This window comes from Podarcis erhardii (genome assembly GCF_964252035.2).
Source record: "Podarcis erhardii genome assembly, chromosome: 8".
Lineage (NCBI taxonomy): Eukaryota > Metazoa > Chordata > Lepidosauria > Squamata > Lacertidae > Podarcis > Podarcis erhardii.
The window spans coordinates 40,631,035-40,643,628 of record NC_138499.1 but is presented as its reverse complement, the minus strand read 5'-3'; the positions used below and the strand labels follow the sequence as shown (position 1 = coordinate 40,643,628).

At 38.6% G+C, this 12,594-nt stretch overlaps 1 protein-coding gene across 6 annotated transcripts in view; it reads right to left on the bottom strand.

Annotated features, from left to right (window-relative positions):
* Positions 1–417: 417 nt before the first annotated feature.
* PCMTD1 (protein-L-isoaspartate (D-aspartate) O-methyltransferase domain containing 1) overlaps positions 418–12,594 on the bottom strand; it is a 35,012-nt gene continuing 22,835 nt past the window's right edge. For 5 of the 6 annotated variants that reach the window (XM_081874569.1, XM_081874572.1, XM_081874570.1 and 2 more), the window contains 4 exons: positions 9,945–10,116; positions 8,980–9,000; positions 3,899–4,022; positions 418–3,027 (listed from right to left, as the gene is read on the bottom strand). In XM_081874569.1, the coding sequence (XP_081730695.1) occupies positions 2,657–3,027; positions 3,899–4,022; positions 8,980–9,000; positions 9,945–10,116 (688 nt within the window). In that variant the 3' untranslated portion in view covers positions 418–2,656. The remainder of the gene's footprint in view (positions 3,028–3,898; positions 4,023–8,979; positions 9,001–9,944; positions 10,117–12,594) is intronic. The other variant, XM_081874574.1, reaches the window with a different exon arrangement.

Here is a 12,594-nt window from a genome sequence, read left to right as displayed (position 1 = left end):
CTGTGGCTTGTTATACAGTGGTACCTCGGGTTACAGACGCTTCAGGTTACAGATTCTGCTAACCCAGAAATGGTACCTCAGGTTAAGAACTTTGCTTCAGGATGAGAACAGAAATCACACGGTGGCGGCGCAGCAGCAGCAGCGGGAGGCCCCATTAGCTAAAGTGGTGTCTCAGGTTAAGAACAGTTTCAGGTTAAGAACGGACCTCCGGAACGAATTAAGTTCTTAACCCGAGGTACCACTGTAGTTAGTAGTCCTTACGTGATGTCATGAGAGGCTATTTTACCTTTTGTCATTTTACACAAATAGCAATATACTGATATAATTGATGTTCAAGCTTCTCAAGAACACCAGTGCTTTCAACTGTGGCATTCTAAGTATATCTTAGATCACTAAGCAAAAAAGCCAAGCAAAAAGAAACAATAACTGAGTTTTAATCAGCACAAAATCACCAGACATTTTATTGTAATTATGACAAAAGTTTAATTTTGATTCATTTTGCATTTTTATACTTTTAAAAGTAAATATAAATCAAAGAATGTGAAAAAACCCACGAACACAAAAGAAACATTGCTTCTGTGACTCCAAAAATTACATAATGCATATTCATAACTACTCTATTATCTATCTGAACAAGAGTACAACAGAATGGAAAAACACACAAAGTCATTCTTCAAAAGCCTCCTGACTAAAGGTCTCGCCTTGTAAATTATTTTATATTTTACTCTGTGAAAACTGAAAAAATATGAAATTCCAAAAATGCTGAAATTCCAATACAAGGTACAACTTGAATTTCAGAATGCCTAAAACTTCATTTCTTCTAATAAAATAAAATAAGATGTGCTATAGTCAATGCTCCCCACAGATAAACCTTCAGAACTACTGCAGTAGTTTTACTATAATAGGAAATAGGTTTTATTGCTGTGAAATAAGGCTGGCATACTTATTTCCAGCAATGAGTATATTTACTCATTAGTGTACATTTTCTGCAAACAACTCATCAAGCTAGTTAAACCAGAAGAATTTTTTTATGGAGCTGAATTTTAGGTATTGTGAATATGGGGGGGGGGGAGGAATTAGTTGGCAAATTAAAGCATGAAATCCAACCTGTTAAGTAAAAATATGTATTTCATAGACAGTGACCGATTAAGTTATTATTCATATTGTAAAGTGGATGCTACAAACCATGACTGCTAGATCAGGTGCTGTTTAACTGGTTTCCATCTACAACTATCAGGCTCTGAGAATATGTAAAATGCTCACCATAAATCCTGATTTTATCTTAAGAATTTTAATTGTTTTATGATATAACTAGTTAGTAAATAGTCCCTAAGGAATGCTTTTGATTGGGCCCAAACAAATCAGGTGTCCATAACAGCAGCAGTTTTTACAGCATATCTTGAGCTCCATTTTATTTCATTGATATTTTACACTAAATTATAAAGCTAGTGAAAATTACATAGTCCATCATGCAAAAATTAAAAAAAAAAAACCCAACCCCTTCAAGCAATGCCATTAAATAAACCAGTGAAGCAGGGGGCTGGCAGATGGAATATAGTCAAGCAATGTAAGCATACAAGCTTGCAATGCTACTAATAATTTCCAAAAGGAAGAGTATCAAGAGCAAATATCGGAACTGAATGCCTTGTCTTATCAGAGATAAATAAGTACAGATTCCACTTAAAGTGCACCTGCTTAACCTTTTTTCTTAAAAAAGAAAATCCTACTATTACAGCTATGCAAATAAGCAATACAAGCTAATCTTTTTACATATTCTACTCTATAAAGTAGTAAATAGTTGAAACCTAAATTACAATCTTTAATATATGAAATATGCTTTCTGTACCATGAACTTTAAAAAAGAAACTAAATGCTTATTCATAAATGCTGGAAAGTCTGAGAAATTGTTGACTATCATCGGCTGGTGTTAAAGAAACAGGGTTGTATTATATTTTTAAAAATTTTCATAGTCAACAAAAGTTTTTTAAGGCTCTGAAAGAGAAGCAGTCACTTTTCTTGAGATCTTTTGGCAAGAGAATATATAAAATAAAGTGTAGCAGGGCCTACTGACATTTTTGAACTTGAATGTTCATATTTTTTTAAAGCCAGCTCATTCAGTGTCTGCACAGTTATTGCACTCATGTATTCCTTGGAATACATTCACATCAACACAGTAACGATGATTGTGATACAGCCATGGCAAAAATAAAGTTTTCCAATTCAACATGAGATGAACTGCCCGTATGCTCAAAAACTTCCTCCAGAGAATTAATGCAGGCAGTTCTCATTTGATGTCTGAATGTAGTCATTCAATTATTCACACATATAAAATTTCACCAACTCTCATAAATACAAATTTGTCAGAGCGGAAAAGAGATTTATCACATGCAAACTCTTAATTAGTGTGGTATACTGCTTTGGAATATATTTCTATCAGAGTTAAAAGAGCATTTTTCAAAAGGTAACCAAAAATGAATTGAAAATAGGAGTTTACTGCTAAGTGCAAGTCCTTGTAGCAAAGTTAAGACAAGTTATGTTTCATTTTGTCACTGCACTTTAGTCTTACTGAAATCTGTCCATGTTTTTCTTAGTAAATGCTACATTTCAAGAATAATGGATCTATCAAGTAGGCATTATCACATCTACTTAAAACAAATTATTTTTCTCTATAGTATGTCAAGTACGATTTTAGAGATTCAGGAAGTGGTAGACTCATAATTCTTTCCCGCAATAAATTTATTGGGGGTTCTTCTGGCTTCAAGGCTTCACTGTGATCTTTATCATCCTCTTCTTTGTTGTCTTCTTCCATCTTTTCATCTTCTTCACTATCTAGAGGCTGAGGAATGAGCTGATTGCCTACAAACACATAGGTGTTAATCCTGCGCCTACGGCACCGTCTGCGTTTGCGTTTGGGTGGAGGTTTTGGAATAATACCCTTGGCTTGCAACTCATCATTTATATAGTTTCTAAGAGTGCGCCTAATGTAGATTCGAGCCAAGTCCTGTAGATTCCTAACAGCACAGGGGGCTGAAAAGAAAGAGAAAATTAAGATTGCTCTCTAGGTCAAGTTATCTAAGAGCAGTACTACAAATCGATGGTGAATTTTTAACTAGGTAAAGGAAATAACCTTTGAAAGAAGTAACGGTAAAAATATTATACTATGAAATGGATGACAACTCGAATGCTTTCAATGCCAAAAGATCAGTTATGTTGGCCAGTATCCAGTTAAAGGCAACTAGTTATACAGAACCAACAGAGTTTTAGACTTATTCTTCCTTCAGCAGTAGTCACACTGACTCATGCTGCAGTTTTGAACTGGACAGTCAAGAACACTTTGTTGATATGGCATGAGGTTTGCCCTGCCCATTTATTGGGGGTGGGTGGGTAATAATATCATGTCACTTTTTCATGACTATCTTGCCCAAAATTTGATAGATTACAAGATAATTCTATCAAAAGAGTAGGGCCATAGAGTTATTATGTAGTTACTTCAAATAGGTCCCCCTAGCCACATATTTTTAAACCAGATCATGTTAAACAGAATGTAGCTCAGTTCATAGGTAATGCTAGGTCAAATAATGACGAACATGCAGGTTCATGGTGTGAAGATTGCAGCCACTACACTCTTCCCACAATTCTGCAGCTGCCATGCTATCCAGGGCTAAGGTTTGGTTCAAAGTTACATATGAACTTGGGCTCATGGTTTGTCTCCGCCGGACAAATCATGGGTGATAGACCAAGAAAAATCGTTGATTACAGCTCATGGTTTGTCTGAAGTGAGAAACACCAAAAGCCTGAGTTCTGATGCAATACATTCTAATAACACTTTAAGAATATTTATGTAAGTATCATCAGTAGCTGCGCCCCAAAGGAAAGACTAGAGTTAAATGGTACTTACGAAGTCCCACAGTATCATTTTTGCTGCTGTCACTCTTGCTTGGCTGCACAAGTGGAGCAAATGAAACAGCAAGGATGTTTTTGCTCTCCCAAGTATTTTGTCCAGTTCTCTGTATTTGGGTTAGCTGCATGGAATCATTTAAGTTTCAGACACAAAACAATTAAATACATGACTTCCTCTACACCTGTCCAATTCTTATATGCTGGCCTTGCTCTGACATAACTACAGCTTTACCATCACAAGGCTAAGCATCAGAATCACATGCTTCCTCAGTCAGCGTAGCTGTGAGATCAGAAGCTTTTCCTTGTGTTTTATTAAGCACAGTTTATCTTTTTGACAGAACCTGAACAAACTGTTAGTCTTGAATATAGTTACTGAAACAACCTTAGCTGGTTTCAATAAGCCACAGTTAAAATTAATCAGAGTCTGGGGTTCAGACATAATATTAAACTGCGCTTAATTGAAAATGGAAGTGGAAATATCCAAACCTCTCATGGCAACCTCAGAGGTGGAAGGAAGAGTATGCGAGTCCAACGCCTGCACTGGATTTTTCATGCAACAATAAGTCAAAGTTCATTGTGACATTTGAGATCACTAACCACATTTGGACAGTCATATATTGGTTAAATAAACTGAGATATGACTCTTGTGTTCCTGCATGCCATTCCCTGTGCCAGTGTTCAAAACTCCCATTGTTCTAGGCGCATTTTGCGACAGGGAATTTCATTAGCGCAAGCAGTTTCTGAGCTCTGGCTGCAGTACTGCACCTATGATTTCAGATTAAAACTGCAGAGTGGAAGGAAAGGAGAACCTTTTTCTGCCTCCCCATTTCCAGGTACTCTCTGAAGACTGGAAAAGAGATCTTCTTAAGAATATTAGGAGGGTGGGCAGGGGAAGGACTAGACAATGTGAAAAATAAACACAATATTTTAGCTGCAGTTCATTCATTTTCAGCTTTGTATTCTCGCTATTTTTTAAAAAAAGTCCCTAGACATTCCGTTTTTGCACCCATAACCTAGGCTTAAAGTGCCATTTTCTCCTAGCTTTCATATCTCAGTTTCTAACACTGCCCTGTGCTCCTATAGCAATCAGACCAGAAGCCTCTAATTAACCATAACTTCCTGCTTCAGCTGAACTGAGAAACTATGGTTACCATCTTTCAAACCACCCAGGATATTAACTAACTTAAACCATTATTTAAAATATTGCTCTGAAGTTGGCAACTCTAATTTCTTGGTGCGATTAAATGAGAAAGTGCTGGTTGCTTACCTGTACCTTTAGCTCATTGTGTAGTCATCTTTGCACACACACATACAGGTTTTGCACCTGTGCAAAGTGTCTTTCTGGAAGATTCTACAGCTAGGCTTGAGTTTTGGTGGATACTGCACTACCACCATCTATGTGCACAGTTCAAATTTTTGAACAACACAGAGGCCCAAAATTGAACAATCTAAAAATTCCAAGACACACTAACCCCTAAAGATGGAAAGGACAGGCTGCGTGTCCACGCATATTTTCACTCTCAAGAATTATGGTTACAGGAAAGCAACATGTCCGTTTCCTTTGTAGTCTTTGCACAGCTACACACATGGGTAGAGTAACAAGCAGAGTAACAAGCTGTTCCTGAAGGTAGGGGCAGGCACAAAAAACAAATTGAGCAAGGCCTGTTGGAAGGAGGCACCTACCTAGACACCGTTGAGTCAAGGGTTGCAACTGACTTCTCTAAGGAAAATGAGGAGCAGCAACAACCCTCACAGAGTGCTAATAAACCCACTCCAGAACAGGACTGTTGCAAGGTGGCAACAAATTTAAAATACAGACCGTGAGCACAAGCTGAGCAGTGGCTACAAGTAGATAAAAACTAAAGCTGGTCTGATGCTGGCCAGTTAGAAACACAGTCTGGCAAATTACCAAGGTATGAAATCATTTCCTTTTTTTCTGGATTGAGAAAACCAGGATGGATATAAGATGGTAGGGTCATTCCAAGAAAGACCAGCTATGGGAAGAAGGGGAGTTGTTGTGCAAGGGTTAGCTATCATGAGTGCATACTGCCACCTGAAAAAGGACCACAGAAGTGAAGAAGATGCCACCAACAAATCCCTGTCACATAGAAGTGGAAGCTAGAGGGCTCAATCAATGGTGCAACTCCCTAGGAAATGTGTTCTGTTGTCAACATTTCTCTGAATCCCAGACTGCTGCTCAATGTGCACAGTTGGTGCTGAAAGTCTATACCATTACTCAACTTCCCTGTACAAAGGGTAGCAGACATATGAATGGCCCTCCTTACATAAAGTAGTGGTTCTTGGTCCTGAGGAAGTCTGTAGGAAGTGAATCTCGACTTCTGGTCCAAACAGCAGTTAATCAGTCATCTCTACACCTACAACTGTTCTCTAATAGTTGATTATATGTTCTAGCACCGGGGCACCAATCTTGAAAGATGCCATTTGTGGAAGAACAAAGAAAAACCTCTTTGCCCCAAATGTTGGTGACGTGAAAAGTTAATGCTATGTGCAATGCACAGATGCTGCCACTACCAAACACTTCAAGGGCTGCTGCAGCTAGATGAAAGGAAACCTAATGAATGCTCAATGGTTCCTTCAGTGTCAATACCAAGTGAAGCTATCATTGAAAAGAGGAAAGCAAAATAAAAAGAAGTTGGGAGTGACATTGATATCAAGGATTCTTCACTCCTGATTCAAAGGCAGTAACAGTAAAGCCCCCACTGAAAAATGCAGCAGGGATAGATACTGGCATTGAGACTCTTCAGCTTTGATATGGTATCTATAGCAGTTGAGTTACTGTGGGAAAGGTCTGCTGAGACCAATGCAACAACATGGCTTTGATCCTGAAGGAAAAACAATCTTCCATACTAAGCGAGAAGTGTGGGAAAAAGCGTGGGAGAAAGCTGCTGGCACCAATTCCTTTATCACCCTCAAATAATAACAAGATAAGTTGCTTGTGGTGCAGCCAGCTGGGATAAGACCTCAGCACTCAATAATGAAGCAATGGCAGCAGAGATTCTGCATTGTAAGTTAGACAATTACAATCCCATCACTGAGGTTTTCCACACTGCTGTAAATCATCAGCAGATAAATCAGCTGAGATTCACACCAGCTGATTGAGGCATTTCTTGTCCCTGATATAGGGGTGGTGGCAGCATAGTAGCTGTAGAGCTGGGGCAGTGCTGGTTGGGGCTGATGAGTGTTCGAGTCAAGCAACATCTGGAGGGCACCACGTTGGCTACCCTTGCGCTGTGATGCCACTTATATAGGCAGTTCTGTATGTGGGAATCTGCAATGGGATGTTGTGTTTAAAGAGGAGCTCCCTTCTCTTTTTAATGGCACTGGCATGCCTGCGGCTGTCATCAGAATGGCTGAAGCAGCAATGTCTTGGTGTCATTTACAACAGGTTTTACACTTTTTTTGGGGGGGGGGACCTTAGAAGGGCTGAAGCCCAGTGACAAAGTGGTCACACCAAAAGAATAGTCAAAAGAAAAGGAAAAAAGAAAACTAGAAAACAAATGACTGTAGCATATAGAAAAACATAAAATGAACCTCAGAATAAAAGGAACTTTTTTTTTTAACTTTAAACAGACGAAAAAATAAGGAAGAGACTCAAACACCGAGAAACACTACACACAACAATAAGATAGCAAGGCTAAGCAGGATGACAAGAGATGCAAGGGGTTAAAGGAAAGACAGCTTTGGTGCAGGCAAAACCAGAAACTGACTAGCGAGGAGGAAAAGCATTGAAACCTCTGGGAAGGGTGTTTCTGGGGGCATCTCTACCTGCATTTGTGAAATAATAGTATTGGGGAGTGGGGGTATCTACTTATGTTATCAAGTCTTCAAAAGATTTCATATGAGGTGTGTCCTATGACATGAAAGAAAGTGGAGGAGAGGGAACCATGCCCCTTAATATATGCATGGGGGAGGGGGGCACATGCCAAAACTAGAGCCTAGCTATAGAGTCTTCTCAAAAGAAGCTTTGTGGAGAGGCACAGAACCCATATGTGGCTCCACAGAGACTACTCAAAGAACATGGATTAATTAGATGCCTCCTGGTCTGATTGCTTGTGCCTGCAGTGACTATGTGGAGGCATACGGCTTGCTCATTTTTCATCTTAATAAGCCTGGAAATGATTATCCAAACTAAGTCACTGTCTAGTACTTCTCACCTTGAGAAAAAGAAGAGAACATATTTTTAACTGGCGGAACAGGGAGCCTACATTTATTCTGTTACATTCAAACATATTTCACATAATTCCCAGTTTACTTTTAGAAACACTTTATGTATTCTTGCTAACTTTAAAAAGGGTTGCAGGTCTACATTAATTTGTAGAAAACTCAGCTACTTTTGGAATATTTTAGTACAATTATATCATTGACTGAAATCTGATGCATGCAAATCCATGAATTGCCCAGGACAATGAGTATTTAAATACATATATTAATATGCACAATATCCAGAAATTAAATGCATAATTAAAACTAGTTGTGTATATCTGATGGGGGGGAAAGGATAAGTGTTCACATTGCTGAGAGCGCACAAATTTGCTCAAGAGGCCCTCCTTTGGTGTTTTCCAAGGATGGAATTAGAAGACATAATTACAGCAGTTTTCATGACTGGTTTTAAAATTCCCCAATACTTTATATATTAAAGATCTGTTAAGTCAGCATTACCTGTCCAATTTTCCCTGCAAACATATTAAGCTTGCAATCCTCTGGGCAGATCAGCAATACAACTATTTATTTTGAAAGCCTTTGCTTCAGTCCAGTGTTGTTTTTCCTTAATGGATAGCTATCAGTGATTACTGAACAAGAGTGGTATGATGTAAACCTCTCAATTCAAAAAGCATCCATGCTTCCTTAAAATATAGTAGTAGAATGAGCTGTTTTTGTGTATTGAGGAGAAATTATAAAGTTGTTATATAATATTTAATTGATGAGCGTTCTTATTCTAAAGGTATTTAGTAACTTATTGAGCAAGGCAAGCTTCTTAGGGATACTGTCAGCTTGAGCAAGTCATGTATCAGTGTACCTACACATCCCCATCTGTAAAATGGAGATAATTATACTCACCGTAGAAAAGCCCTTTGATATCTATGAATGAAAAATAAGTACTAAGTATTATTGTATCACTAAACGTTTCATGCTTTTCAAAACATTCTGTCCTTGACTGAAAAGGAAAGAGAAAGAAATGTCCCAGTTTGCTGGTCACTGAGCATTACACTGTGCTTTAAAACATATATTCACTCTGAGTCCATAGTTTCTAATTTGTCCGTATTTTTAAAGGACCAATTTTTGAATTACGGTTGGGTGCTCTTACCTGTTAGCTAGATCCCTTGGTACTCCTGCTAACAAATGAATCATGAAATCATGCAAGACTTATCGGATGATCTGCATGTCCTGAGCAATTGCTTTATTCAAACATTAGCAAAGCAGTGTGGGATCCAGTCACAGGGAAGTCAAAGGTATGCTATTTTGATAACATTACCATAGCTATCTAAAGCTCAGTTTAAGAGATTAACTGAACAATGCTGAACATAAAACTATAAATAGCAGTAGTAGCACTGAAACGGTAGCAGTCACTAATCAAAGTGCATTCTTAAACAGGCTGAACTGCAGCATGATGATGCCTTGATAACAGTGTTAATTTAAGAGCAGGGATAGATAGCTTGTCTGAAGGTAGGATAGAGGACTCCTGTACATAAAAGCTTTTTGTTGTTATGAACACATGAATTGGCCACTCAGTTTTTGTGGCACAACAAAACCAGAGGAGGGCTCTGTCAGAAAAAAAATGACTAAAGGCCTAATAAGCTATAATGTGCACAACTGGGATCTCTGGAAGTCAAAGGAAAGAGGAGAGTGAGATTATGTGGTCTATTGTTTAGATGTTGCTATTCTCTGCTTTAAGGTTTACAAAATACCTTTGTATTCACTGTACTGAGGCAACTGACATTAAGAAAGTCATTACGAGTCCACACACAATAGAACTACTTTTTATCTGTTACAACTAAACACACATGACAAACATACTTAATCACCTGATCTTCAATAGGCATAACTAGAATGCCTCCAATTTTCAATAATATTTTCATGTAGTTCTCATGGTCTTTTTGTACACCAGCTCCGCAGTAAATCCGGTCATATTGATGACTATCTGATGAGATTTGCAAGCAGTTGCCAACTACGAAGGCAGGTTCACAAAATTCAAATCTGTGGATAAAACAAACATCTCATGTTTGTATAGATACCATTATAGAAAAACACTAAATTGCACTTAAAATTGAACTTTTTAGTTGTCCTTCGGCAAATCAGAGAAATTTGAGAACTAATGGGAATTCAGCGGGAGTATGGACAGTTTATTGTAATGAATAGCACTTACTGCAATTGCATTATCTTGATGGTATACAGTACTTAGATTTACCATGAACACAATACATCTACACTTATTATAGCCAAATTTCAGTTACAGCTGCACATTTTATGTTTCATTCATTTCACTGGACTTAAATCTCTGAATGTAAATTCAAATTCAAATATATACACATTGCCTTTAGTTGACAAGATCCCTTTATATGAATTCCTAACATGTAGTTCATATCGAAAACATTCCCTAATTATATGCACTGAGTCAGCGAGAACTCTGCAGTTCCACACTTCAGAACAACTTTTCAAATAATTGGACATAAAGAAATCCTGCCTCGCCCCCTTCTTTAATGATCTGTCAATATATGGCAAAAATATTCATTTTTAAAAAGAAAGTTGGGCCTGTGTCAACTCCTCTTAGTTCTTAATCTGCTGTGGGGATAAAAAATATATCTAAGAATTTTGATGATACTGTCTCTGGATCTTGTTTTACTTGTTGTTCCTATTATTATTTGTTCTGTTTTGCCACTTCTAATCTTTTAACTCTTTTTAGCTGTGACAAGGGGACGCGGGTGGCGCTGTGGGTTAACCCACAGAGCCTAGGACTTTCCGATCAGAAGGTCGGCGGTTCGAATCCCCGTGATGGAGTGAGCTCCCGTTGCTCGGTCCCTGCTCCTGTCAACCTAGCAGTTTGAAAGCACATCAAAGTGCAAGTAAATAAATAGGTATCGCTCCAACGGGAAGGTAAACGGCGTTTCCGTGCGCTGCTCTGGTTCGCCAGAAGCGGTTTAGTCATGCTGGCCACATGACCCGGAAGCCGGCTCCCTTGGCCAATAAAGCGAGATGAAAGCCGCAACCCGAGTCAGTCACGGCTGGACCTAATGGTCAGGGGTCCCTTTACCTTTTCAGCTGTGACAAGGAGAATCTGAAACAAGGTATTGCAGCATGGAATGCTCCTGTTCAGGTTTCCAGCCACTCCACTCCCATTACCACCCTCTCCCATTTTCCCAACTTGATCTTCCAACAGTTTTCATTCAATCCCAACTGAGCATGACTTGTTATCACTGGGGTGGCTTCCCCCCTTGTACATGCTTGATAGCATTTTGACTACAGAAAAGTGAGTTTGTTTGTTTTTAATAGATTTTCGATTAAAGCTTAAATTAAGATATACAAATATTAATATCAACTACCGAATATCTTCTTTCAATAACCTTACAAAAAGATAACTAGCTAATCTAAATAAAAACAAAAAGAGAAGATAGAAAATAAAAGAAGAATAAAAAAGAGAAAAAGAGCTTATAACTCTTCATTTGTCACCTATACATAAAAAATTATTCAAAACTACAACTCAATCATCCCCGACAACTGACCATGTTGACTGGAGCTGGTGGTAATTGTAGTTCAACACCTGGAGTGCACCACATCAGCTACCTCTGCCTAGATTCATGGGACACTGATGTGAGAAATCCACAAGAGGATAGAGCTACTATTATATATATATAAAGGCAGAAGGCACAAGGTCACCAGAAGGTGCACCAAGCAGATATGAGCCAATTAAAAAGCCAAAAAGCACAAAGCCATTTTCTCTATTTCATCCTTTCACTTTCCACCTACATGCATGCAGATTGAGGTATCAGAACTTACCCTGAAAAGTCGGCAACTAGAGCGCCTCTTCCACGCATGTGTGTGGAGCGATCGAGCGCTTCTGTGTGTGCGGTGAAACCCGGAAGTATACACTCCCGAGTTTGCCGCGTTTGCAAGCTGAAAAGATGCAACATGAACCTAATGCAACACGAGGTATGACTGTACTATGCTAGCTGGATTAGCCAAAGCAGAAATTGCAATTTTGCTAGTAGCAGATTTTAGGCACTTTTAGACAGAATACCACCAGCAGCAGGTGTACAACAGTGTTATGGATTTGCAACTGTGTGTACTTAGGGAATTTCCATGTGAGAAATGTAATTTATGGCCACTAAAGTTAGACCAGTAATAGTCATTTTAACAATGCATCTGTAGGTAGATGCTAACACACTGCCCAACCAGATAACAATTACCACCATACCTGATTTATGTGCCAAGATACAATTTTGAAACAGCTAGTGTTCCATAATACACAAAATCTGAAATACATGGTGTAAGCCCTTTCATTCTATCCAGTAACAAATAGCCAAAAATATTAAAAACCACAGACACATACAGTAGGTTAAAAAAGGTAAAGGACCCCTGACAGTTAAGTCCAGTCACGAATGACTCTGGAGTTGCGGAGCTCATCTTGTTTTACTGGCCGAGGGAGCCAACGTTTGTCCACAGACAGTTTTTCCGGGT